Raw genomic sequence first — 27,337 nt, forward strand, 5'->3', positions numbered from 1 at the left:
TGTGCCATTTTTTTGAATAATCCGAACACTTGTAATGCAATTCTTATTATATCTGTTTACATCTCCATTGCAGCTATGAAAAGTTTCACTGTGAATTGATAGCAACTTTCTCAACCCGGAGTAAGTCTAATGTGTCATTCATATTTTTTGCTTCAAGTACTGTCTGCAGCTCTTCAATGAGGTACACAGAAGTCAGCTAAAAATTTAAACTCTCCACTGAACTCTTCAGTGTGGGTTCAATTCATTGCTCATCTACAGACTTCTCTGTGCACCCATGAGCAAGCTTAGACCATGCTCAGACCCCCAAGCTGGGACTTTTTAAGAGGCGAAAAGCAGATTAACCACTCTCGAGCATCATCTACTCCTCAAAGGTGCCTAAAATCAATCAAACCTAAGTTTTGTTGCAATTCAGAAATACTTTACCTGTCATCAGATCATATTCTACTCAGATAACTAGCACTTAAAGAGTTCCCTTAAAAATAAAAGAAGGGAGTGAAGGAGCCTTTCCAAAGTGGTTTAGTGGTGAGAGACTTTCAGAGGAAACAGGCGATGAGGGATCCAGATCCCCTCAGGCGGGCTTGACAGTGCCCAGGCGTGTGTTTCCTCCTCGGAGTGAAGGCAGAGAAGCACCAGTACACAGCTAGAAACGCAGGATCCCTTACTCTGTCACCTGGTAAGGAGAATAAGGGGAAAACTTGGTTTCTGATCTCCGGGAGAACCATGCGTATGTTCTCCACTTAAGAGCTGATGAGCACCGAGGGCAGGGAACAGGGCTCGAGGCGCTCGTCCCATTGAGTGGCAAAATCAGATTTCCCCTCTCCTTGCTGCTCCGGTCCTGCAGGCCTGTCTGCTGCGGCCTGGCTTTGCAGAGAGCTGCCCTACCGCGGGCTACTTTGCTGCTGCAAAGTGGGAGCAGTGGGCTTAAATCCCTGCAGACCGATGAGGGTCCATCTCGTGCTTTATTGTTTCAGTGCGAGCGTCGTAACCACAAAAATATTGTGCAGAAGAAATTGTTCTCTCCTCTACAAGCCTCTCCGGTACAGACAAAAGGGGTCTTAAATTCTGAGTCCCACGCTCTGAATCAGACGCACCCAATGTCTATGTGGTAAATCTTTGCTGACAGCACCCTGCTTACGGGCGAGGGAATGTATGTGGGAAGTGCGGTTCTGCTACAGCAGTGCCTCTGCAGCCACTGGAAAGAGGCAGTCTGCAAATTCAGGTAGACTCGATCGTTCTTCAGTCCCACACGGTCTGTCCCATTGCAAAATATTTCCCTGCCTTCTCAGTTTTGCCGAGTACTGCTGCATCAAAGATCTTAAAACTGCTGTTTTTGCCATATATGTTGTTGGTACACCTAAAATATCTTATTTCACGCATGGCCAGATTTTTCTCTTTTTTTGCTAATCCCACTGTGAATACTAAAACTTGTTCAGAGAAATCTGTCTCAGCCTGCCAGACAAGCGTGGCTAGACAAACTGTTTTTTAAATTTTCTTTACTACTTTTTTAGTTTGACAACCATTTGGTCAGTGGGAATGATGACCGAATTCAGTGAATAGTTTTTGCCAAAGGAAAAAGCAAGGAAGAAATTTCCAGGATGGCAAAACAATTAATTTACCCTTTCCATAACAGAATGTTCAAATATTTAGGCTATAGCTACACAAAGAAATGTAGATGAGGAAGAGAGAGTTGCATCTGTGGTGCTGCTGTCTTTTACACAGTATGGCCCTTAGTTCATCTAAGATTCAGAAAAAAACGGAAATTCTGGCTCCTTCTCTGCCTGGCTGAATGCAGAGGTTTGAGCTGAGAACTCCACTTTCTGAGAGGACAGCCCAAAGCGCTCATTAAAAAAGGTTGTTTGGTTTACCCCTTTAATCAAGTCCTATAAATACTTATCTTATAGCTATTTGTACATCCCTAGAGATGCAGCTGTGAACTGAGAGCTGCAGGAGACAGGCAGGGACGTGCCATGCAGCGCCGTTTTAAAAACACCAGAGGTACTTTGGCGTGAGCTCATGTGCCTGAATGACAGATCATGAATTAAAAAATGCTGGTGTCAGCCTGCTGCAGTGGGGTGGACCTCTCACAGTCCTCCAGCCATCTTCTTGTTAGGGCAACATGGTCCTGTTGTGTCAAACCTTGCTACTCTGGCAATCACATCTGACAGTACCAAACGCATCTTTGCTTATGGTTTAAAATAATAAATGGAGAGGTATGAATTCTGACAGGAGTTGGTAACTATGTAATTTGTACATTGAATTACTACTCTTCAGCTGAGAAAGCCATTCGCTGGCTAGTTTCCCCAAGATTTCTCTGCCAGTTTAGTTTTTCAAGTATATCTGAAAATACATTATACCTAGAAGGCATTGCAGACTCATGATCTCACCTGGCTTAAAGCTAAAACTCACAATTTTCATTTAATCCCTTCCTTTCTGCCCTGCCAGCAACAAAAACCTCCAGAAATAAATTGAGGCAATTATCCATTGAATTTATACGGTTCAAATTATTGCTAAGTTTGTTTGGCACATTTGTGCTTCAGGAAAGTTGCGTGTGAATGGATTTTAAGGCATGGTCTGCAGTCAGGTAGCCTATTTACAGTGTTGGTATCAAATCATAGGTGGTTGTTGTCGCAGTGCTGCTATATAATGTGTCCTAGTGGCATGCTGAGTACACTCAGGCAGAGTTTGCAGTAGGTGCGATGGAGTTAAGACTCAAGACTGAAATGCAGGATACTCTTGAATGACTAGAGTTCGCATTCATCCCTCAGAGCTTCTGGGTTATTGAGGGAGGTGGGCACGTTACTGAAAGTTAGAATAGGAAAAGCTGCACATACAATATATAGAGAAATGTGTTAGCGACGCATGAAATACAGCGAGAGAAATGTGTTACAGTGCACATGAATGCAGTAACAATATTTTGTAGTGAATCAAGTTTTAGCATTTAGGTAAGAAGTTTCTTTACTGACCCAAAGGTATAAAACCGAGAAGGCAGAACGCCACCGGGCCTCATGCGTAACACTGTACGTATCTTCCCTCTCACCGCAAAACAAACAAAATAACAACATCCAAACGAACAAATGGGAGCCTGCTGGAGCTGGGATGTTCTCTCAAGACTTCCTCTTCTATGGGAGAAGTTGTTTAACTTACTTCTTCCCCTTCTGTCTTCCATTTTATCTTATTTTTTTCCTTCCCAAATTGCTTAAATAGCATGATAACAATTAACACACTGCCTAGCCTGTCTGACTGTATGGGGAAAAGGGAAAAAAGCCTCTTGCTCTTTATTTGTTCGCCCCTGTGTAGTAAGTTTTACAGTGTAGCTGATTCTAGGCTCTGAAAATACTCATTGGTTTAGTGGAACCGATGCAGCTTTTGGCTTAAGCCATCAGTAATTGGCATGAAATGGCAAGCATTCATAAAGCAGTTAAATCCGTTTTTATGGTAAATCCTGCCATTAGCCACATTCAAGCAGCTATGCTTGGTTAGAAAAAACAAAATGTTCCCAGTGTTGCTGCACTCTCTGTTGCTTGTACCTTTAGTAGTAAGCACACCAAGCCATTTAAGTCTCTTTTCTGGTTCTAGGTAAATGACAGAAAATCTCAGCAGCGCAAGCGTTGCAGAGCCAGGACTGAATCACCTCTTATCATACTGTTAATGATTCCTCTCAAGTGCTGGGACTGTTTTTTGCAGTACACTGTGAAATGCAAACAAGTCGTCGCTTCTCCAGAGTGTACGGCTTGGGTTATTAGTGTTCTCCTTGCAGCGGGGCTCTGTGCCACCAGAGAGGTGGCCGTTCGGTCGCGCTTTCCGCTCCTTTCTCAGTGGCAAGTTCATCCGCTGTCATTTCTGCAGCAGTCAGACAACTACTTAGGCAGCAGTGATGCTCTCCCTCATTGCCATAAGGAGGAAAATACTAAGGTGCTTTTTGTGAGGAATCCTGTCAGAAAGATGAAACTTTAAGCTTGCAGACATCTGACTTCTGTCCCTCACTTCCCCCCTTCTGTGCTGTCTTCTATTACAGGCTGCCCCAGCACTTGAGCACTCCTTTTCCTTTCGAAAATATGTATTCTTTTTATCACAGTATCTGTAGACCATGGAGAAATTGTTACCACATATATAAAATGCCTTTTCCGGGATTTTATGCATCCTTTTCCCACTTGGTAAGCTTTAGGAAAAAAGACCACAACCGAAAACACTTATTCAATCTTTTTCTGGATTTAACAAAATTAATGCCAAAAAAAAAAAAAAAAATCAAAAGGCCAAAGTAATGAGTGCTTGCTTATAAGAAAAAAACTTACAACTTTCTGTACCAAATTGTTTTCATAAGTTTTACAGATTTTTTTAACAGTACAAAGTATTTTTCTTGCATTTGAGAAAGATGCAAGAATGCATATGTTCATACAAAAATGACACATTTGGTACAATTGTTGTTAAAAGTAGCACATGGACTGCCCTAGAAAGGAGAGTTGATTTCCTGACATTTTTACACATAGAGTGCAAACAGACTTCATAAAATGCTCTCAGTCTGATAATTTTGTGAGTGCTGATTTTGGGCAGAGAGGGAAGTAGCTGCTAAGACACTCATTGAAATGTATCTGATTTTGTTGGTCCTTTAAATTCTCAGGATTCACTGGGTCCGAGAGCGACACCACAAAAAGACCTGCCTAGACCATCCAGCTCCTCTCCCAGCCTCCAGCTCGTGTTTTCAGTCCAGGCTTCAGCTTTTCTTGTACTATTCCCTATGAGCCAGCAGGCTCTTGCACGGCCTAGCAGCCCGCAAGCTCTTTTCGAGGGCAGTCCGTGAAAATGCTCTCTCCATACAGCGCAGGAAACACGATCACCAGACGAGTGGGACTTCGAGCTTGTAAGGGGGGTATTCAAATGGACAAAACAGAACGCTTCTCCAAATGTTTCTCAGCACTGGTTATCTCAGCGAATCTTAGGTTCAGTGCTATCAAATGTGAGGTGTTTTCAGCTGATAGTCTTCCAGCTTCCTTTCCCTCAAGCATTGATTTAGTGATGTGAACAGGAAAAGAAATCCTTGATTCTTTGTAATGAAATGAAAGAAGAAGCAATGGAAGTTTACCCAACCTTGTTTTGCAGGCCAAGAGCAAGAGGCCAGGATGAGGATGACAAGCAGATTAACAAGCCTGAAACACAGGCAAGATGACCGTGTTTAGCTGAAGCAATATCAGAAAGGAAACGGGTAAAGAAAGAAAAATCTCTTTAAAACTTTGTTTAACTGTGATGCCTACACCACTGTGCAGAGACATCTGTACTCATCCTATCCAAACACTCCCACTTTCTTTTATCCACCCATGTTTCTCATCTTATAATTAAATGATGAGCACGGAGGAGTGCCTTGCGTTTGAACAGTGCCTTGCACAAATTGCTCCCAAGTCTCTGGCTATGAACAGCAAGTGCCACAGAAATAAAAATAAAAACTGGACCCTGAGACTTTGATAGAGAGATACCCTGAGTAACCTAGATAAAGAGAGGCTAAATGAGCTTGACTTCAAAAGGATGTAAAGCGAAAGGAGACAGAAAGGGACAAAGACTATGGGGCATCCATAAGAAAAGGGCAGGGGAGGAGAAATTATTAGTTTAGTGCTTAGTTATTAGTATTAGTGCTAGTAAATGCAAAGGTAGCATATCTACTTCGGGTCTGAAACACAAATTGCTGAGAGCCAGGAAAGTGTGTTTCATGTCCCGCCATTATAGGTGATCTGTTTGTCCTCTGGGGATGCTGGCCTGACCCACTGCGGCCATTCTGGTAATCTTACATAAATGACTAAGAGATGCTGGAGAAACAGAGATGTGGGCAGCAGTCAAAGGAGGAGAAGAAGGCAGGAGGGTCTGGAAAGGCCAGGGAAGATGCTTTTTGAATAGTACGAGTATTGGTAGAAAGTGAATCTGAGACCTCAAGCTAAAATGCATCTGTTAGAATGGAAAAACAACCATGAAATCTGAGGATGGGGGGAGAAAAATCTGGGACCGGCAGGTCAACTCCTGTTGGGTTTCACCCATTTTGCTTTGGAAAAGTTAGGCAGACTCTCCATGAGGACATTATAACAAAATATATGAGGAGCATGAAACTGGACAGCATCTCTTATGCCTCTGAATCCAAGCTCTTGGTGGATTTCTATGGTGTCTAGGTGTCACATAATCGTTTTCCATAAATCTAGTTCATTTGTCCCACTACTTCAGTTAAGGGTCTGCTGCATAACCTGTTCATTATAATGGCTAAGGATAAATTTATTCATGGCCAGCTCATGCTCAGTGGCTCTGCTAGCAGCTCCAGTTAAGGAAAAGTCAGTGATGGCCTTTGCAGTGCAAAGAAGCCAGGCACATGCCAGTGACTTGCAACCCAATGGCTGTTTGACTACGCTAGTAGGTTTGCAGTGGTGGAGCTGCCACGAAGGAAATCGACTGTGAGGCTGTACTTGGGAGGCAGAAGAGTTGGACTGTGGGGCCATGTGAAGGAGGCGCCTGTTGGGCTGGGGAACAGATGCATGAGGGGGGCCAGGATTAGGTCTGGAGGAAGAAGGGCGATCGGAGGACTTGCAGGACCAGGTGCTATGCACTGAAGCTGAGTGCTGGAATGGCATGTAAGTGCTGTGGATGCAACTTTGTCCATTCTGGTCAAACCCTTTGCAAGCAGACGGAAGAGGTGCATGGTGGTGACTAGAAGAGGGGTCCATGCACTGATGAAGAAAAATGGATTTGGCTCTTGAGCCAAAGTAGATAGTCACTACTGACTTGAATGGATTTTTTTTTCTTCACTGATATCTGTTGGTATCTATTTCTCTGGCAGAAATTATACCACTAATTCACCTTTGTTTAATTTTGAAACAATGTTCTTCTAGCCTCCCCTGATTAGCGAGCCTCTTCATTATGCTATAGACTGACTTATGCTGGTAATCTATGGAACAACTGGCCTGTAGCACCTTGCTAAATGAGAGGAAATCACTGCAGCAAGCCAGAAACCAGCAAAGGGCAATTCTTGCCCTGTACACAGGAGAACTGACAAGCACAGGACTAGATGAATTGCAGTCCTCATTTCACACAGTGAAATCAGCCAATACATCTATGAAACCAACTAAATCTAGAACTTCAAAATCAGTCTGATTAGAAGCCAAAATGAAAATATCTCAACCCAGTAAGACAGAATTAATGAATTATTAGACGTAGCTTTATCATTTCTGAAGGAAAAGCAAGACACCTGTTTTGCAAAGACTCGCATACTAAATTTCAGACGTGTGAGTACTGTTGACTTTGATGACCCTTTTCACATATGTGGTACTTGCAGGATCCAAATCCAGAGTCAGATTCTAGAGCATCTGAAAGCAAATTAAAGGAATAATAGCACTGACCCTATTACATTTATGGTAGAAATACTTTCTGATATCTTAGACTTTAAATAGATGTAGCCTGTACAGGAAGCTCTTATTATTCTGCAAACAGTCTGGTAATCCCCCAGAGGGAACAGCACTATGACCTCTGTGTGATTGATAGCAAGGAGCAAGACAGGATATTGTCATTGTCCAGACGAAAGCAGAGTATTAACTGGGACAGACTCCAGCACTTTTTCATCCAAGACTTTCAGGGTGTCTCAAAGTGATAAAACAAAAGGAATTAAATATCATAAACCAAATCCTTTAAGAGAGATTATATGAACAGTTATGTTGCAATGTGCTCAAGCAACACAAGAGCTCTGAATTACTCTCCAAGTAATTCAGTAATGCGTCCCTCCCTCTTTCCTGGGAGTCCGGGCCCTTAACTTTGGGTACCATGAACAGCACCCTATTTAAATGCCCTTAAATAGACATATGATGAAAACTTATCTTTAGAAACCTTGGACATAAATAGAGGGGTCCTAATCAGCAATTCCTTGATCCTGTCCTAACCTGAGCCGGTGGGGAACCTGCAGTGATTTCGGTGGGTTTTGCTACATCTGCACGCTATGCAGGAGCTGGGTCCAGCTCGTCAGTGAGAATGACACTAAGTTTTAGGTTTTGGGTGCGCTCCAGAGTGCTGGCACTGCTGAGAAGAAAAGCCTACATTAGGCTTTACTATAGCTTGCTGTCACCCTGGATGGACTGTGTTAGGGTAGAGCTGTGCCTGCTGGCCCTGGGTGTCGGGGAGCAGCGAGGGCCGGCTGCTCCGCAAGGGCAGGTGAGCCGGGAGCGGACCGCAATGGTAAGGCAGGCACCAGCAGTGACCTCCCCAACAAGGAGCCAGACGCAGAGTGGCAAGGCCGGGCCAGGGTCAGACACAGTCCACTGGTCACCCAGCAAGTCCGTAGTGATGAGGCAGGTCTGAGGTCAAGCTGTGAAGCTGGGCTGGAGGGTCTGGGTCAGGGTCAGACTCATGGAGGTAGGAGACCGGGTGAGACATAGCTGCTGCACAGCTGCGATGCAGCAGAGGTGGGGGCCAGCAGTACAGATTCAGCTTAAAAGCAGTTCCCGAGGGAAAGGAGGGGCAGGCCTTCACTTCTAGCTCTCTTCACAACAGCTCTTATCAGTGAAGGAGCAGAGCAGCTGATCTCATTAACTTAGCCAACAAACTCCTAGAAAGGGGATGTGATCCAGGCTTTGACAGCAGGTCCACAAGCGCACAGCTCACAACATGCTCTGTGGACAATATGGGACCATATGGTGCTGTCAAGGTGATCCAGTGCTGCAAACAGCATAGCTCTTTTGGATGTGCTGCAGCTGAAGTACAGTGCAAGCATGGACCACAGCTTGCTGAGGCCAGGACACACACTCCACAGCAACTCTGGGATTAGAGTGTGTCTAAGAATGATCCAGCAATAAAAAGACTTAATTCAGAGGTTTAACTTACTCTATTTTTATTTTGGAACTACAGTATTAATTCATCTCATGAGACATTACATTTAAGGCTTATTTTCTGTGCAGTTATTCTGGAATAACTTCATTCCTGAATAACTCTGGTGTGCTGATGCTCTTTTCCTAGAGCAAGAGTACATCCTTCTGGTGTAGTTTAAGCCACTTTGAATGAACAAAGTGCTCTTATTTCGGACTAAGAGTGGCCCTTCATGGAGTTGTTCAAGAATAGCAATTTCTCTCTGAATACAGTCTGTAATTTGAGCTGACTTTCAAATGTGGACAGGCCCTTTAATATTTCACAGAGGTTTCAAGAATAAGATACCGAGGAGTGGTAAGCTAGCTGTCATGCTGGCTTCTGCAGGCAATCAGGTAAATACGCAGCCTGACAACCTGCAGGAGCACTGCAAGTGCCCCTCTGGAACAAATCTTTCTGCCATTGCAAGGAATTCGGTGACAACACCAATAGTCCAGTGTCCGATTATCTCTGTTTCCCGTCCTTGTGCATGCAAAGAAATCAAGCTAGCAATATATAAATGCATGCAAATATCCAAGCAGCATTTTCACCAGGAATGCAGAGTCCAACTTGAGCAATTTCACCACAGACTGCACCACAGCTGTTGAAATTTTGCGGATGCAGCTCAGGTGTTCAGAGACTTCCCTTTCTCCCAGCGTAGGCGATTCTGTGCACTGAAGCACAGGGTAGGTTTGTACATCTGGCGTGTGATTAGGATTAGGAGAAGGTTCCTTGGAATACGGCTGCACCTCTGCGTGCAGTCTCACGTGGGGCACGCGCTCCAGACGGAGCACAGTCCTGCGTAGTTCTTCCGTTCCCTGGCTTCAGCTGCTGGTTCATCTGCTCAGGAGATCACAGATCAGGCCCATGAAATGAATCTGGCAAACAGAATAACAGAGCAGGAAAGAAACTGCTGTGCTGTGCTGTACTGCTGAAACACAAGAGTTGCATGAAATACAGCCCTGGGGAGGGTAAGACAGGAGCTGACGGTAGGAGTCTCATGTTCAGTGTGTGAGATTTGACTAGGTCCCTCTCTCGCAGGTGGCAGTACGACCCCCCCCCCCCCCCCCGGTAGACATCGGGCATTGTGGAAATGTCAGTATTGGTTATTTTGGACGCTAGCCTGCATTTTCCAACACTGATCGTTTCGGGTGTGCAATGTGAATGTCGTTGATTATTGGAGCACCAGTTCTCAGTATCTTCTGTTAAGTTGGGCCTTTCAGGCATACCAAGTTACTCCTAAAATATTTACACACTAATTTTCAATTTATTTGTAAATTATTAACAACTTATATCTGAAACAAGCCAGAGGAAAAATTTCTTATTGTGGATTTATACGCCAGCTGATTTATGTCAACTCACATTCTGTGGTGGAGTGCAAGTTAAAGTATATAAATACTTTGTAGCAGTTCTAGTTTGTTAATGAGTCTAAAAAGGTTCAGGTATATTCAGATGAAAAGAAGGATATTGACGCTGGTTCAGCAGTAGTTCATTTCAACAAGAGTGAAAGATGCTTGTATTCAAGTGCAAAATTGCCCCTCCTGTTTTGTATGAATGCAGCAATAATCAGGTAATTAGATTCCTTGCTCTCAAAATGTATATTTGTACAAAATTTGAATATCTGATCTCGGAAAAATATAAGATTCTGTTCATCTTTTGGTTAGTTAAACTTATCATTTGCATTGATTGTCCTGCAAATAGCTTGTGCATTTTTTGCAAGAAGCATATGTGCTGTTGTATCAGGATATCCTTATGCTGTACTGTGCTAGGTTTGGACATATGCTGAATAAAGGTTCTAATCTAAAAAGTTGATTCCCAGGTAACTCATGTAATTTACTTTAATCCTCATGATTTGGATTCATGTCACAATTTTAAAGAATTTGTCTAATAGAATTTAATTTATAGCAAATAAGCAGGTTGAAATTAAACTATTGCTTTGACCTATCTTTTTACACTCTCAAATAGAACAAGAACCTGTGAATATTCTCCGTCTTAAAGGAGAAAGTTCTGAGCTGATTCATCCGCATAAGAAACTTGTGTAAGAACCTTTTGTGAGAGACAAGTTGCATCTGGTTCAAAGTGGAGAATGAGGGCTGTTTCTGTCTTTGGACAGTAGCCCTTGTATATTCATGCTCGTGGAATATGTCTCCCCTGACATCGAGCTGTGGAACTGCCTTCATAATTCAAGTCTGTGAGGAAGACACAAAAGATGGCACACAAAAATGATATCATCCCTTTATCAAGAGAACACCACTGGTGAAGGAGTACAGTCCCCACTCATTCTCAGCCTACCTCAGTTCTTTGATTGTCACCCCTGAGACCAGAATAGTTTATTTTCTTGTCATCACTTTGCAAGAAAAAGTATTACATATTTTAACAAATAGAGCAGGTGTGTCTGGACTGTCACCAGGATCATTTCATGACTTTTCAGAGCTTGGAGAAATACACTTCTGGGACAGTGTCAGACTTTCATACTCACAGCTGTTGTCTCTTGTCAATGATCAGTTTGCCAAACTACAGAGGAATTAATTTGGAGTCTAAGTCCTGTAGTGCTCAACTGTGGTCCAGCAAAGGGCCATCAAGATGGTTAAAGGGCTGGGGCACATGCTTGGGGACATCTGGGGACTTTGGCCAATAATGTCCGAGACTGGTAACTGCAAGTAGCTGCATGGCATGAACTGGGAGGACCTTCAGTCTGACACTGCCAGCAACGATCTCCCTGCCGGGAAGTTGAGACCTTGTGAACGTAATGCTGGGTGAGGGGATTGAGCAAATGTGTGAGATAATCAATAGCATAAAAATTCTAATCTCATTGGTCCTTAAGCCAGTATCCAGACCCACGATGGGTTGTTGTTTACTCGGTCTCACCCGCTGAACATCTCTGCTATACACCTACCTGCATTCTTGATTTGTAGTTTCGTCCTCCTGAGGGAACTGAGAGCAGCCTGTGGGCAGATGTCTGCTGACCTGAGACTTTAACCATAAGCTCTAGCAATAGCACTAACTTCTGTAACTGGCCTGAGAAAACTATTTCTCTACTCTTATACATGAGAATATTTTATTCAGAACCACTAGCACTAACGTGGCACAAAAGACAAACTAGTGTCACAGACTAGAGCTTTGATTGCCTTGCAATGATGCCAGCAGTATTTCTATACATCGTCTTGACAGCAACTCTTCAGCAGCAATACCCACTCTGTCATGCAAATTGATATTGATACCCATCAGATTAAAAGAGGCAGCATATTCCCCTGTATGCCTTTGAAAAGCCAGTTGATTTTCTCATAGCCTTTTCTATAACTGCATCTGCTTGCTGCCATATCTGAGAAGACAGAGTAAAATTGATTACTTCAAAGGAAACAATTTTGTCGGACGCTGTGAGGATGCTGCCTGAAGAGCAGCAGTGGTGGGTATGGATCAGCAGTGCCATCCAGTGGGAAATGCAGCGAGCCACAGCTCTCCTCCGGAGCTGCAGGGAGAAGGGTCCAGAGCCCACTCTCCCGGGACCCTCTGAGACCAGCCGTGGCCACCTCATTACACGAAACTGCAAGTGACACCTAGCGAGTTCCCTGGACATTCAGTGTCCTGCCTCTTTTGTTCCGCGGCCTTCGCAGGTACCGTCATGTGTTTCTTTGGAACTGACAGCATGCAATTTTTGTTTTTCTAAGTTTCGCAGACTTTATGAAAATTAGCCTCTCCACAGCCACTTTATTTTGGGGAAATTTACTCAGAGGAAAACTCAGTAACTGAGCTTATTATAAAACAGATGTAGTACCAGTTTAACTTTCTCCTTTTATTTATTTAGTGTCCACTTTTTAAATAAACGTTCTGCCTCAACGGTCAGGAAAGTGATTCTCTTCCTAACAGTGTTAGAATCCTTCCCAAGGAGGACACAAAATTGCTGGGAATCAAATCCTGATGGTTTCGGTTCTCACAGACACTTCACAGTTGCACTTAATCTTGTGAATACAAAATCGAATGGATAAAAATACTGAGGTTTTTATATTAAAAATTGTAAGATTTAAAATAAATTTTAGTGACATATTAGTTTTAAACATCCCACTAATTTTGAAACAGTGATGATTTAAGTCTCAAACTTATTTGACATATTACACTCCAAGCTCACCAGACTAAAGAATTTCAATAGTTAGAACTAAGTATTAGGTGAAATCTAAAAGGTATTGCTAAAATAGATGTGGAATTTACAGTGCATGTCTGCAATGACTATTTGGCACATGAACTCTCCACAGGCCGGTTGCCCATTCCATAGCACAGCTTCGAGCACTGGAGGGGCTCCTTTGCACACAGGGCACTCCACTCCTCATCCTCCTTGCCTGTACGGATCCACCACAGTACTCAGCCATGTAAGCTGTCCCACCAACTCTGCAACCCCAGTGATGCTGGAGCTCTGGCACTACGCCAGCGTCTAATTCCCACTGTTTGTCTCCTAGGCTGTATTCTTGAAACTCTTAATTCTTAACTCTTTAAACTAATCTACCTTTATGTTAAAACACTTGATGTTCTTTAGGTTAAGAAAAATTATATTCCCTACATTACCTTGACCTTTTAAAATGACAGTGAACCAGTATTTGTTAATGACACATCCAATAACATTAAAGTCACTAATGAAGACATTTATACGAATACATCGTTATCTGTTGTTGTAGCACAATCACAGACATTGCTAAGCCTACACACACACACAAAGAGAGAAAGACTGGAAATATCACTCTCTTCAAAAAATAATTTATTCTTTAGGAAGAAAGCAGAAAAATGTTACAGTGAAGATCTTGCATAAACAAACACATTCATGGTAGCTAACATAGCATCAGATCGCAACATTCGCCCCTCTAAAATGTGGATGGATCATTACAGAATTATTATGACTAGCAGGAAAGTTGCATACATCTACCTAGAAAATTTGGAAATTTACCCCAAATATTGATGAACATTTTGTGTCCCCACTGTTTTAAAGGGAAAGTACACATAACTTATTAAAAACCGATAAAAAACAGAATTAGCATAGTACAGTTTCCCATGGATTTTCCCTTGAAACACCCCCACATGTCCTGATAACAAGTCAGAAAAAAAAGTCTCGAAAATTGAGTTAATTGTGGATAAAGAAGAAAAAAAATGCAAAGATACTTCTATCTCTGGTCTCCTAGTTTGTTAAAAAAAGAGACTTCCCAAATGGAATGTTTCTAAAATAGTTGTGTTATGCATTAAACACACTTATCAAATTGAGGGCAGTTACTGCTACACTGTACAGTCATACACAACAGCTGAATGTACACCATGTATCCATTTATCTAGATACCAAGAAACAACTGTTTGTGAGACTATTGCATTTCCATGCATAGAAATGGAGCAGAAGGCAGAGAGCAAGAGATACAGGAAAAGAAAACAAACACATGCCTAGACAAAAAAGTCAAGGGAAGCTTGTGGGCATTCATCTAATAACTGAAAAAACAATAAAAAGGTGGAAGACTAGAAGCAGAACTATCCTAAAAGGCATCAATATGGAAAATATAATTCCAGCTCTAAAATGTTGTCTTTTTATAAAAATACTTCTATGCAGAAAATTTCAAGACAGGCACACTTCACATCTGCAAATGCCACAACTATTCGAGTGACTAGTAGATCCTTGGGATCTATGCATTTGATAGATGTTGTAAAGTCCTAATGAATCTAACATTTGTTTGTGATAGTAGAAAGGTGTCCAGTTCAAGTGAATAACTTCACTGAAGCAGAAAGTAGAAGATGCTGAAGCCTTTTGTGGTTCATTAATAAATAAGATCACAAACAAGAAACAAGTCATTCATATGGGGCATTTTGTTGGTTTCTGAGAATTTTGTTCTGGGCTGACAATTCTCCTTCAAGCACTATTTTTTGTCTAGGCATTGCTCCTGAAAAAATACAGAGGAATTTATTGTTTTGAAATATCAACCTACTACAAAGGATGATGAGCTGAAAGCACAGTACAGGATACAGTGTATTTTCTTTGGTTGGGAATTGTCAATGTCAAGATCTCCACTGAATATATTTTGTAAATGTGATGTGATGTATGCCATAGGGCTGTGCTGATAAATTAACCTAGCGCTAGTTTTATTTACAAAAAGAGATTAGGTTATAAGAAGCACAGAGAAAAGATTGCATCGTAAATGCCTCAAATTAAAAGAGAACAAAACCCAACAGCTTCCAAAAAAATCACTTCTTCATCAGCTGCTGGAATCCAGGCAATCCTGCTTGTAGTTCTAATTCAGGTCTACAGCTGGAAGAATGTTAATTATAAAAGTATGTACAATCAAATATATGCATGTCTTCTAAATCTCTTATCTGACAATGCTGTGTCAGGACAAGATTCACACTTCATTTGAGCTGCAACACACTAAAGTCTCTATACAGTAAAATGAAGCAAGTCTAATTACTGTGCATTTTTACAATCTGCTTCTTCCAAGAGCCACTCAAGTCCACTTAGCAGTCCATCTAAAGTAGCAGCTACAGTGTCCTGCACCTGTAAAAATAAGATAAGATTCTATATTACAGATTACAGGCAATGGATCTAACAATACTGTACCAGCACTTCATGTCTATCCTTACGTCAGAAATACTGATGTCAAATTAAATTTTTATGACTGGTTTCTAGGTACCTTGACAGGACAGGTTTCTTAGAGTAAGGTACAAAAAGAAAACTATTCTTTGCATAATGTATTATGAGAGCCATTAAAAAGGCTTTGCATTCTTGATATCACAGCAAATTTTATACGAAGCCCTCCATCAGCTATCCTGGAACATTTTATTTACTTTACAGATGATGGTCTACCTGAAAATCTTTTTTATAATAATTCTTAGAGGAAAAATGCTGCCAGCTTTAGAATTCAAGACATATTATCACTTCTCAAATTTTCTAATACATTAAGAAGCGGTTATTATAAATGGTACTTCAAGAAAAAAAGCTTGTAAACATTGTCCTTATGAAAACAAAGGAATTAAATCTGTTGGGGTTTTTTTGATTAAGTATTATCATTTAGCTACACTATGTCATCAAAAACAAAATTATATGTTACTGAGACACGCTGATATACATTGTGCTCGACAAGCATAAAAGAACGGGCTCAGGACCTCATGGGCTAGGCAAAAAAATGTGATTTGTCAAAAACTTCATACATCATGTCAAGCAGGTGACAATTAGTCTCCTGAAAAGTGACAGAAAAGCCTACCTTGTGGCTAAAGCCTTGGAAATTCAGATTCAAAGTAACTGAAGCTTTCTTACCCTCTTTAAGACCAGGAATTCATCCTTCCTTCCACTCTGGCTCCATGTGAAGCTGCTCGTGTGTTCCTGGGCAAGCCAATTAGCTACTCTGTGTTGTGCTAGGCTATAATCCTTCATCTCATAGGATCAGAGAAACTAAATTCACCACTTAAGTGGAGTGCTCAAATAATAATGTTGAAAGCTATATATTTACTTAGATATGTACAGTCCAAGAACTACAATAAGCCTAAACTGCATTTAAGCACAAAGAAGAAAAATAAAGGTTTAAAAGCAAGTACCATCCAGGGCTGATGTAACAGATTCAGTTGCAACTGATGTGCCATGTAAACACAAGGAATTCTTTTCACATCAACATGAGAGATACAAGATAAAACCAGCAGAGGTCTGTTTCGAGGCCCAAGAGCTGGATCAATCATTGCCAAAATATGGGCCAGTTCCTCTTCACGATCGTGCTCTAGAAAACAATTTGTAATATATGAGTATTAAGTATATGCAAATCCCAAGCAGAATATTTTTCTTTTATCTTGACTTTTAAATACTTATTATTTCAGTTCACAAAAGTGAGGAAACACAGGACTGGAAGTGGTGTGGGCAAATTATCTAATTCTGCTTATCTCACGGCTCGATCAGCTGTACTCATGTCATTCCTAGCTGTTATTTAAAGATCTCCCTAGATTCACAGGCAACCTATTCTAGTTCTTAACATCAGAGCATTTTCCAAGTACCTCTCAGAGGTCAAAATCACAATAGGCCATTAAGAAATACTGACACACTTCACAGGCAAGAGCCCTTCCCTACTGACTTAATTTTTCTTGCCAGTATATCCCCCCACATTTTTTTTACCCCCTGCTTTCCTGAGCTAGCCCTTTCCCTCCACTTAAAGCTGATGAATATAAAGACAGTCTACCATAACAAGTGTTTGGATTACCCTTATTTAGGCTTATTATAGGACAATCCTAATTCAGGTTGGTTACATCTTTCACTGCAGTGAAGTAAAGGCTCTATTTCTAGGTTATTACATCACCACTGCTATATTTCAGGCTTCTCCTCCCACCCACCCTACCGCTTCCACTCCCTTACCTCCTCCCAGATTTTGTTTTGTTTTGTTCTTTTAATCCACATAATTTCCCAGATCTGACTTAAGAGAGCAGCCACGTGGTACTGGCACTGACAGAAAGGGTCATAACCCCTCACAGGAAGGTGAGGGAGAGTGTCTAGGAGAGGGGACCTCTTCAACTTGAAAAGCCACTGAAGAAATAACACCAAGGAAGCATACCCTGAAAGAACTGGAATATGGATTTTGATGCATTCCATACACTTCAGAGATCTTTTAGGACATTTCAATCATTCACAAAATATGAGTAAATACAATAAAGAGAACTCCCTTACTTTTATGAGCTTCTGCATTAGCAACATAGATGAATCCATCAACTACTTCGCACACCTTTTTAACTTGAGCTATTACATTGTAGTGCACAGCTTGCTGATTCCCCACTGTACTGTTGTCTTGGTAGAACATCTTATTCACAACAACAGCTTGCTCTGCCCTTGCTCTCCTCCTTTCCACACTGAAAGATATTAAAATACTTTGGCCATTTAATAATAGTAGCCAGATTAATTTAGATAGAAAATGAGAAAACAGAGTCGAGGGAGATATAGCAGCACAGCAAAGGGTCAGGAAAATGGCCTAAGCCACAAAAACAGTTTCATTCCCCCCATTTTATTTGAGTGCGCACATACAGATGGTTAGTACTCTGCAAGACATGCATTAAAATACACCCCAGGATGAGTTTATAGAATATTTCAAAAGGGAAACAGTCAGAATATCAAGCGGGATAGAAGTACCTGTTATGTATTTGTCATAAAACATTTGTTATGTATCAGTTTTGGGAAGAAGGTTTACTAATTCCACATGGAAATTCAGAGGTTGGAGAAAGGGAGAGAAATAGGGAAGATACATATTGATGCTTCAGTTTATAAGAGATATGCATGTATGCAATAAAGGCATCCAACTGACATCATGAAACCGTGACAAAAAGTATGAAATAACTGAGAAACGGCACTGTCGTGGGTTTTTTTGTGGAGAACAAATCTTACCTCGTAGTTGAATACAATGTCAAAATATTGAATTTTTGATTGTTATTGAACTGAAAACTGACTCCTGATCCAATCCCTACAAGGAGAAAATGAACAGAATGAGATTACAAATATCTGGTTACTGAACAAAACTAAGCGATAGGCTGAAAATTCTACTGGGGCTGTAAAATAGATGCATCTAAATCTAGGTGTTGCCGTTACGGTGAAGCATACTGATTGTTTCACAAGGTAATAAAATCAAAAGAAAATCAGGAGGCATTTCTGGGTTTGTTTGGTTTTTGATACTTGCATTAAAACCTAGAAATTTAAGTCATGGAGGAGCTGATCTGTATCTGCTGGCCTAAACTGACATAGTAAAGCTCGTCTATTTAGGACAAGCTGCATTGAAAAGGACATAAAAGAGAAAAGAAAATAACAGCAAAGAAAGCATATTTTCCCACTTCCTATAAATATAATTTAACTATCCCAATTCTGCTGTGCTTAAATATTAGTTATTCTTAGTTGAAAACAGTCCGAAGTTTTTTCATCTGGTTTGGACTGAAGCAAAATTATAGATGTTCAAAAGTATGGCTTTTTTAAATCCCTTCTAAATATCGAAAAAATTTCTTCATCTGATCCTACAACCCCTTTTTTAATGAAGAAAGTGTACACCCATTTGACACCAGAATATTGAATCAGATAAAGGATCAGTGTAAAAAGACAAGCATATTTTCAACCACTAAGTAACAGTGGCACTAACCAATAGTAAGCACTATCTAAAGGAAGTTGTGTTTGCACTTATCCATTAAAACAACGTGTGGCATGCAATTTAGGATTGAAATACAAGTATAAAGAGCAAAATCTTGATCCTCTGACACTGAACAAATTTAACCATTAAATTCACTGGAGCTAAAATTTTATCCTAACTGGTCATTGTGTTTATCCTTTGGAATACATATATATATATATATATAAATAAATAAAAGAAATAATTTTTTACAACTACATTATTGAGCTTCAAAGGGAGCATTAAAAAAAATTCTTTGTTCCTATTTCTCCCCCAACTTTTTTTGTTTTATAAGACATATCTCTTTATAAAATTAAAAAAAAAAACAAAACAGAAAACAGAGCATTACCATGAATTCGTCTTTGAGGTAGGCCAGCCACTAGTAGAATTTCTGGGCAAGTCATCATCTTTTGCACTAAAGAGTCGTCCAGCTCTTCCAACCCCGGCCCAAACATAGCAAAGCGAGGTTCTGCCTGAGTGACCAGTGATTGCAAAAAGGATGTCACAGCCCCATACCGGAGACGGCTTGATTTCAGACTTCTTCTACTCTGAGGACAGCTTTTTTTATATCTGTGTAAAATAGACGCAACTAGAAATTAAACATAAAATACAAAAGAGGTATTAATCAAACAACATCAATTAATTTAGGTCCTAAATTTCTCATGCTGCGTTATCAGAACAACTTAAGCACAGGTCAGATATAACAGTTAAAAACTGATGGTTTAGATCACCAGCAGTAAGCAGGTAAAACCACTAGTCCTGCCAAGTTCCAAATGCTGATTTTCAGATCTTAATATAGTTCCATATGATGGATCTTTTACTTAAAAAAAAAGAAAAAAAAAGTATAAACTTCCCCCAACCTCCTAGCACACATAATATTGGTAAAATAGCACCAAAGTTGAAGAGTCAAATACAATGTAAAAAAAAATATGCGAATTCTGAGTGTGTGTCCAACCTTAGTTAGACCCCTTTTATGTTTATTAATTATAAAAAAGGTGACTCCATCTGAAAAGGGCCTTATCCCATTCAGACATAAAGTACGCTTGCTGTAAAAGGAGGTGGGTGTTGTCTGCAAGCTGACGTGTTCATTTGATACAGAAGCTGGAAGGCATGAAGAGACTTTGGCAATCACAAGAAAAAACGAAACAGTTAATTAAGGGACTGACAAACATCCTGGAGAAGTGGCTTCAGTCTTTGCTTCTGGTCATGTGATGCTAGATAAATCACTTCAAGAAAACGTTAACCATGTGCTCCTCTGTATCCAACCCAAGACAGTTCAGTTGACATCAGCAAAAACATTAAGTGCTCACAGAGACAATGGAAATCAGTGACAGCTGGCTTCAAGTATGTGATGTGCTCTGAAGTATCCAGACCAAAAGAGATTTAAATCCAAAATTCAGAATTAAAGGACATTTTGCACTTCAAATTCTGGGGTGCTTCTTCTCTGGCTGTAAAATGGGGATGGGAGACAGAGAGGTTGTCAAAGTTAGGGCATTTATTGTGAAGTGATAGTTTCATGAATCACCTTTGGAAATTTGTATTCCATGCAGAATTTGGATATTGCCAATTAATTCAGGGCGTTGAATGAAGTTAAATACACACACGCACACACACACACACACACACACACAAAATAATCTCCTTGGCTTAGAGATTTTTTTCAAGTAATCCAAATATATTATGAGTGCTGCTACGTTTTTCAACTATGGTAGTTGAAACCACAGTCTTTGTCTTATGTTTTTAGACCATGAGAGCTCAAGCAGCATGACCTGTTATTTTTGAATACACACAGAGTAACTTTTTTGTAGGTTTTCCAGATAAGAGATCAAAAAGTAAGATTCATTTGCCATATTCTAAAGACTTAGTACTTCTAGTAAGATAAGTAATGATCTTTTGTACTGAGAGTAGAGAACACATCTCCATCAACAAAATCAGCACAGCACACAGCTTCTGAGATGGCTGTACTTCTGTGGCATGCTTGGCATACAATACACAAAAAGGTTTTTTTAATATGATTTTACATTCCTCTTTAACTCTAAATGGAAAGAGCAGACCAAACTGTCGCAAAACAGGAGATTATATTCACAAAACCAGCAACAGATTCGGGACCCAAGGTCACGCCAAAATTTGAGCAGCATCTTGCAGCAGAGCTTTGCTGGTACACGCGTGGAAGCCGTCCGCGGGCTCAGGGTCCTGCTGGGGAACGGGGGATACTCACACGGCCATGTAGTCGTACAGCGCATTACCGCCGGCTTCCGAAAAGACTTGATGGAAGACCTCCACGCTGGGGAGCGACCTCCAGTCCACCGAGGCCCAGGAGGGGAGGTCCCTCAGCAGAAAGCACCTCCACAGCAGCGGGTCCCGCACGGCCGCCCGCCAGTAGGAGCCGGTGCTGCCCAGGCGGCAGAGGTCTTGCGGCGACAGGAAGGACATGATGCGCAGCTGCACGTCGATCTGAAACGCGCAGAGCGGCGGTCAGCGCCCGCCACCGCGCGGGGGGCACCGGCACCGGCACGCCGCCCCGCACCGGCGCCGGCCCCACTCACCGGCAGCGCCTGCAGGGCGCTCGCTTCCTCCGCGGCCTCCCCGCCGCCGGGGCCGGGGCCGGCCGCCGCCTCCGCGCCGCCGCGCTCGCGGGCGCCCCGCGCCCACCGCTCCCGCAGGCCGCGCAGCCGCCCGCGCACGGCGGCCTCCAGCCGACCGCCCTCCGCCATGGCGCCCGGGCCCGCCGGCGGCGACGCCTCCGCGCTGAGGGCGGCGCCCGCAGCGGCCCGGCCCGGCCCTGGCCAGGGCGCCGCCGAGCCCGCGCAACCCGGCTGCAGCACCCCGCCCCGCCTTGATTAAACCTTCTAAAAATGCTGCTTTATTGGAGTTCGGACTTATATTCCAGAAGGTCTCGGAATCACTGTTTTTACAACAGAGCATACATTTTGGCAAGAACAGTCAGGTAGCGAGCAGTGTTTTCCCTCACTGCAGTGCAGGCCACCCCCGCAGGTGTGTTCTCCACGCAGTGAGCCTCCTCTGAGAGCCCAACAGCACCAACTTTAGCTGTGGGGTTTCCTGAGGTGACACAGCATTTGCTTCGCGCTTGTTGTGTTCCACCCTTGTCCTTTCAAAGGTCCTTCGCATACTGCCACGTATTTTGTTAACACGTTTTTGCCCACGTCTCGGAAATCCAGTGATGCGCCCTGCGATCTGCTGGACACCGGATTTGTCATCTCAAGGCTTTTTTGCTTCCCTTCTCCACAGTGTTTCAGTCCCCAGTAGCACATTTCTCCACTGTACATCATCGCTAGTAAGTGGGTATCGCTAAACATACCTGCAAAAAATAATTTAGAACTCAAGTACTTCATACTTTTGTTAAACATGTATGTGACTTGTTAACTTAAAAATCTTTCAGTAACACAGCAAGAATTTTTCAAAAAGTCAGCATATGCCTCCTACTAAAGAAGCATACCAGAGCACAAATTTCAACCCTTAGAGCACTGATGCTGCCAAGAGGACCTGAATCAAAGGCCTTGCTCATTGTTCCATCCATTTTGCCTTTTCCACAATATTAAAATCTTTAGTTTTAAGCTTGACATATGAATATTTTCTGAAAATTGTTTGTATATTTATCTTTCTGTATTTCTTTATAATCCATTAAGTGTGGATATGATTATGCATATTTACTTTAGAACACTTCTATGCCTCCCACATTTTAGGCCTCACGGAAGATGCTATTTGAGCATCATCTTAACTCAGATTGACCAGCAGCAGCTTTAGTATTTAAATAACTACAAAGCCACATAAGTGTCCATGTAGTGTCCATAAGTGTCCAATACTACCAAATAAATGTATGAAAGCAGCTACTGAACTTGGCTTTGCATTCTGAAGCAGAGTTGGAACAACCCCTCTTGGTCCCTTTCAGATAAAACTAAACGAGAAGGTGCTCCATCCCACGTAGGCATCCGTTCCCTAGGACCAGACTAGAGTAAATTTTGGCAGTGTACAATGTGGACCTCAGCACCAGCTGTTTTACTTTAAAAATCCACTCCTGCTGCATGACATTACTTGCATCACACTAACATCAAATGCTCTGAAATGCACTATAGTAATACAACTTACATAAAGCTACAGTAGAGAGTGATAATAAAGTTTTGCCTAAACAGTGTACTCCTTCTACCTGTGTGAAATCAGTAATTCATCTTATCTGTTTTCTCCTAGATCCACAGAGAAAAACAACATGAGAATATTTAGCACCCTCTGTAGTCATATTTATGCTTTTAAGATTTGTCAGCTGAAAACTGGATGGTTATAAAACATGCATATTGCATGTAAAACACAATCAGCCTCCGTTGTTCATCTTCCTCAGATGCACTTACAAAGACAGAGAAAATGAACATTACCAGCTCCTAAAATATGCAAGTCAGAAGACAAAAGAGTTGGAAGGGCAGGAAAACACCACTGCTTGCTAACCTCTCACAACTATTTTTTTTTTGTTCTAAAAAGTTAGTTTTTGAATATAAATGAAGTCCAACCTGATATAACAAAAACATACAATAAAGGGATTTATAACATGGGGAAGGTATCTGGGGTGTTTTGTACCCCCCCCCCTTTATTTATTTATTATTATTACCTTCACTGAGTAATCTACCTGTGTCTTTATCCTGAAATGAGACATCTTCATCTAGCTGGAGAGGGCATCTAAAGCTAAGCATCTTCATCAAGTAATGAATTCCATTATTAAGACACTGAATACAATTAAAAAAAAAAAGGGGGGGAGAGAGAAAAAAAAAAGCTAGACAAATTCTGACAAATTTAAAGATAGCCATAAATACTTTCAGATATGAACTTCCCAAGCAGTTATTTAAAAGAAAAAAACCTCTACTTTAAAAAAGTCTTATCTTAAAAGTGTATTTATGGGCATTCATATGCTCATGAGATTATTATTTTTTTTTTTTAAATCTCCTTTACCTTTTTAAATAAGCCGATATTTTCCCTTAGCCATTCACTCCTTTCTTTTACAGTGTGACAATACATGTAAAGCAGGGCTCCTTTTCTCCAGTAAAGACATTCAAATAACTCTAGGCCAAGGATGCTGGTGGACTGAAATAAAGCCCAAAAAAATGTGCTAAGCCAAAAATAACGATTTGAACTACACATACACACTGACACATACAAATAGTGTTGTATTAACCCTGTAATTTTGGAAGATATACTTAACAGTGATGGTCACAGACACAAGCCTAATACTTTGGATTTAAACAGCAGAAAGCATCTGGAATTCTGAAATGTTAGCAAGAAAAATTCTGAGCATCCAGTAAGTTATTCAAAAAATTATTTATGGGCAATGATTTGGGAACCACCGCTTAAATATAAATAAGATGTGGAATTTTTTCAAAGGATCTCAAATTTTGCTCATCAAAAATGCAAGTGCCACTATCCTGTTTTAGATTTTTTATTTTTAAATAATGAAATAATTAAATCTTTGACCGAATAATGTTAGTACTCACTTCTTCGTTTATGTTGCATTCTTTCACTAGGTCTTCTGGTTCTGAAAGAACACAAATAAGTTCTTTAACTTTTGGTAAGGAATAATCTTCTGGAAAATCTTCATCCACGAGCTGGTTTTCCTCAAAATATGTAATATCTAAGACAGCCTATGAAAACAGGAAGATGCATGATGTAAAAAAATAAAGTAAGTAAAAATAAGTAACATAACTAAAAAACACTACCAACAAAATAATTAGATGGTGTACAGTAACATACAAACTCGTTACAGTTTACAAAATAGTACAATTTTGAAGATAATTTTTAACATTTAATTTTCAAAAGCATTACAAGTTAAAATTATTGTTAGACTGTTCATAATAAACAAACTCAGAACCCTTTTTATCTTCACAGTATTTGTACAATAATTATCAATTCTTGGTTACTTTCTAATACAGAACAAAAGTGGGCCTGTACTTTGTGAAAGTTCTGTAATCACTGCATACACTAAAAAGAAATGTTTTTTCAGCTATACCCACTTTACTACACCCTACCCTCTCCTATACCCTATGTAGTGGATTTTCATAAAGCGGTCCTCCAAATGCTTTAAATATACTACCTGTGTATAAAGCTGCAAAAGCTTGGAACAATATGTTTTTTCTTTCTCTTCTTTACAGAGGTCCTTCAGTTTCTCTAGAGTAGCAGAGCCCTTTACCAAGAAAGTATCTGGAGGAAGAACACATGGCTTTCTTAGCACTGAAGTGCATCCAGCAACAGCTTTGCTTGCTCCCCCTTTCCATTGCATATGCTTTATCCATCCTTGTGTTACATACAATAGCAGGTGAATAATAAAGCACTTAGGCCCCTTGCCCTGTTAAGACTACTGATGTCATGACCAAATTCATGGCATTACTGGTTATGGTCTGATGCTTCAAAAATCACTCCAAACACTGCATTTGCAAAGAAATCATAAATGAAAAATGCTACTTGTTATTATGCAGTTATAAATTTCAGGCCTCAACCACCCTGCTGCAGAGAAAAGCCTCAAGACTCAGCCTCTGCACGGAGGCCTGCACAGACGCCCGAGGCGCTGCCCGGGGGTAGGGCTCTTTTCCCGAGCAGGGAAAGGCGCGGCCCTCGCCGCCGCCCCCTCCCCCCGGGGACGGGGCTGCCGCCGCCCCCCGCAGCCCGGCAGCAGGGGCGGGCCGAGGGGTGCCGCGCAGCACGAGGGCAGCAGAGGACGGAGCGGGCCCGCTCGGTCCGCCACCCGCTGCGGCCCCTCACCGTCGCCGCCCGCTGCCCTCAGGGCCGCCAGCCGCCGGCCCAGCGCCGCCAGCCGTGGCCGCAGCGCCGACACGGCGCTCGCCCCCTCCGCCATCCCAACCGTCACCCGCTCCCGGCGGCACGTGACCGCGCGACCGCGCCACGTGACGCGCCGGGGTTGACGTGGCGGCCACGACGGGCGTTCAGCTGTGCCGCGCGCCGCGTCGCTCCTCCGCGGGACGGTGCTGCGCAGGCGCACCAGCGCTGCCGCCGGCGTGCGGCCGTTGGTGGCCGGGCGCGTGCCCCGCCTCCCCCCGCCCGCTGGGGAGTGGCCCGGCGGCCTCAGTGGCGGAGCTGGGGCTGGTGCCTTTTTAAGTGGACTTTAAAGCTCTTTCGTAACGGAGGTGTATGGTGTCCACAAATTTGCTTCAGGGTCTTCGGGGAGAGCCTTTGGCGTGTCCCTGTGTGCTCGCTATGTGGCGCTGAACGCCGTCCAGGCTCACTGTGAAACGTTTCTTGCCCATACATGAACTAAAGGGAATGTTGTCAGACTGCTGCTGAGAGGGGGCCGGGGTTTTAAGACTGAAAACTGCACTTTTCCCATCAATATATACTTCTTTACCGGGCAGGGGGGGGAGAGTTACTTTATGTTTTAGTATTGGGATTATTTAACTTGAATAGGTACAATTGTAAAAGTTCAGCTAAATCATCTTGAGCTCCAAGTCTTTGGTTAGAGGAATCACGTGCTCCAATTTATCATCCAACTTTAGTATACTTAATGAACCTGAGGTGCCGAACAATTTCCATGTTATGAAGAAAAATCAGTGTTCCTTCTATTTTTCATAACAAAAGCATGCTGCTATACCACTGTAAACCATCAGATGCTGTATTTTATGTTGCATGAGCATAAGTGGATGCAATTTACTGATGTATTTTGAATTAGACAGTGAAAAGTCACCTACCTACACATGCGCAGATGTTTTTAGTATTAATCTTGTTATGGCATATGTAAGAGTTGTCAAGCAGACTAAATACAACAAAAAAGTAAAACCTAGAAGGCAAAATTGTGTTTGCTTCCAGAAACAATTTCATTTCTTTAAGAAAACTGTTAATGTTTTGGCTGGATATGTATTGTCATTTACTCCTGCGTAGTCTGTATCCAGAGAGAGTTCTTCATCTAAGGAACAGTTGTGTTAACAATACCATAATTATCATGGCAGTTAACCTTAATTATAACTGAGAGTAGAAAATACGGTGCTTTATGTTTTAAACGAAATGCGACACTTCCCATGTTGTTCATTTTGAGACTGAAAAATGTCTGTGCATTGAAAAGTTCCCTTTTGGTTCTTCAGATTCTTTGCTTACTTTTCCTGCCCTTACTTTTTTGTTTAAATTCCAGGCTATGATTCTATGTCTTAGTTGCTTTTTTTATAACTAGTCAAGTGGGTCATCCCTTCATAGTGAAGGAAATGTCATCCAGTTTTTCAGGATATCTGTGGTAACAGAGAAATGGAAGTGCTACAAATGGAAAAAAAATGGGGTGGTGTCCACTTTCCTGAGGAAAAGTGAACCTGGAAGGTTTTTACCTTATTTCCCTCCTGCCAACCTGT

General features: G+C 41.7%; 2 protein-coding genes across 3 annotated transcripts; both read right to left on the bottom strand.

Annotated features, from left to right (window-relative positions):
• Positions 1-13,586: 13,586 nt before the first annotated feature.
• Positions 13,587-21,774, bottom strand: LOC112993410 (F-box only protein 4). Its single transcript, XM_064501034.1, has 7 exons — positions 21,539-21,774; positions 21,211-21,446; positions 19,342-19,562; positions 18,227-18,302; positions 17,519-17,697; positions 16,408-16,583; positions 13,587-15,370 (listed from the first exon to the last, which is right to left on the bottom strand). The coding sequence occupies exons 1-7, from the start codon at positions 21,704-21,706 to the stop codon at positions 15,281-15,283; spliced, it is 1,146 nt and encodes a 381-aa protein (XP_064357104.1). The 5' UTR covers positions 21,707-21,774; the 3' UTR covers positions 13,587-15,280.
• Positions 21,775-21,832: 58 nt separating this feature from the next.
• Positions 21,833-26,007, bottom strand: RIMOC1 (RAB7A interacting MON1-CCZ1 complex subunit 1). Of its 2 annotated transcripts, none has more exons than XM_064501036.1 (6): positions 25,749-26,007; positions 25,084-25,190; positions 24,488-24,634; positions 23,949-24,080; positions 23,629-23,725; positions 21,833-22,311 (listed from the first exon to the last, which is right to left on the bottom strand). In XM_064501036.1, the coding sequence occupies exons 1-6, from the start codon at positions 25,840-25,842 to the stop codon at positions 22,037-22,039; spliced, it is 852 nt and encodes a 283-aa protein (XP_064357106.1). In that variant the 5' UTR covers positions 25,843-26,007; the 3' UTR covers positions 21,833-22,036. The 2 variants fall into 2 exon arrangements, with proteins under 2 accessions (XP_064357106.1, XP_064357105.1); XM_064501035.1 differs by having other exon boundaries at positions 23,611-23,725.
• Positions 26,008-27,337: the final 1,330 nt, after the last annotated feature.

This window comes from Dromaius novaehollandiae, chromosome W, assembly GCF_036370855.1.
Source record: "Dromaius novaehollandiae isolate bDroNov1 chromosome W, bDroNov1.hap1, whole genome shotgun sequence".
Classification (NCBI taxonomy): Eukaryota; Metazoa; Chordata; class Aves; order Casuariiformes; family Dromaiidae; genus Dromaius; species Dromaius novaehollandiae.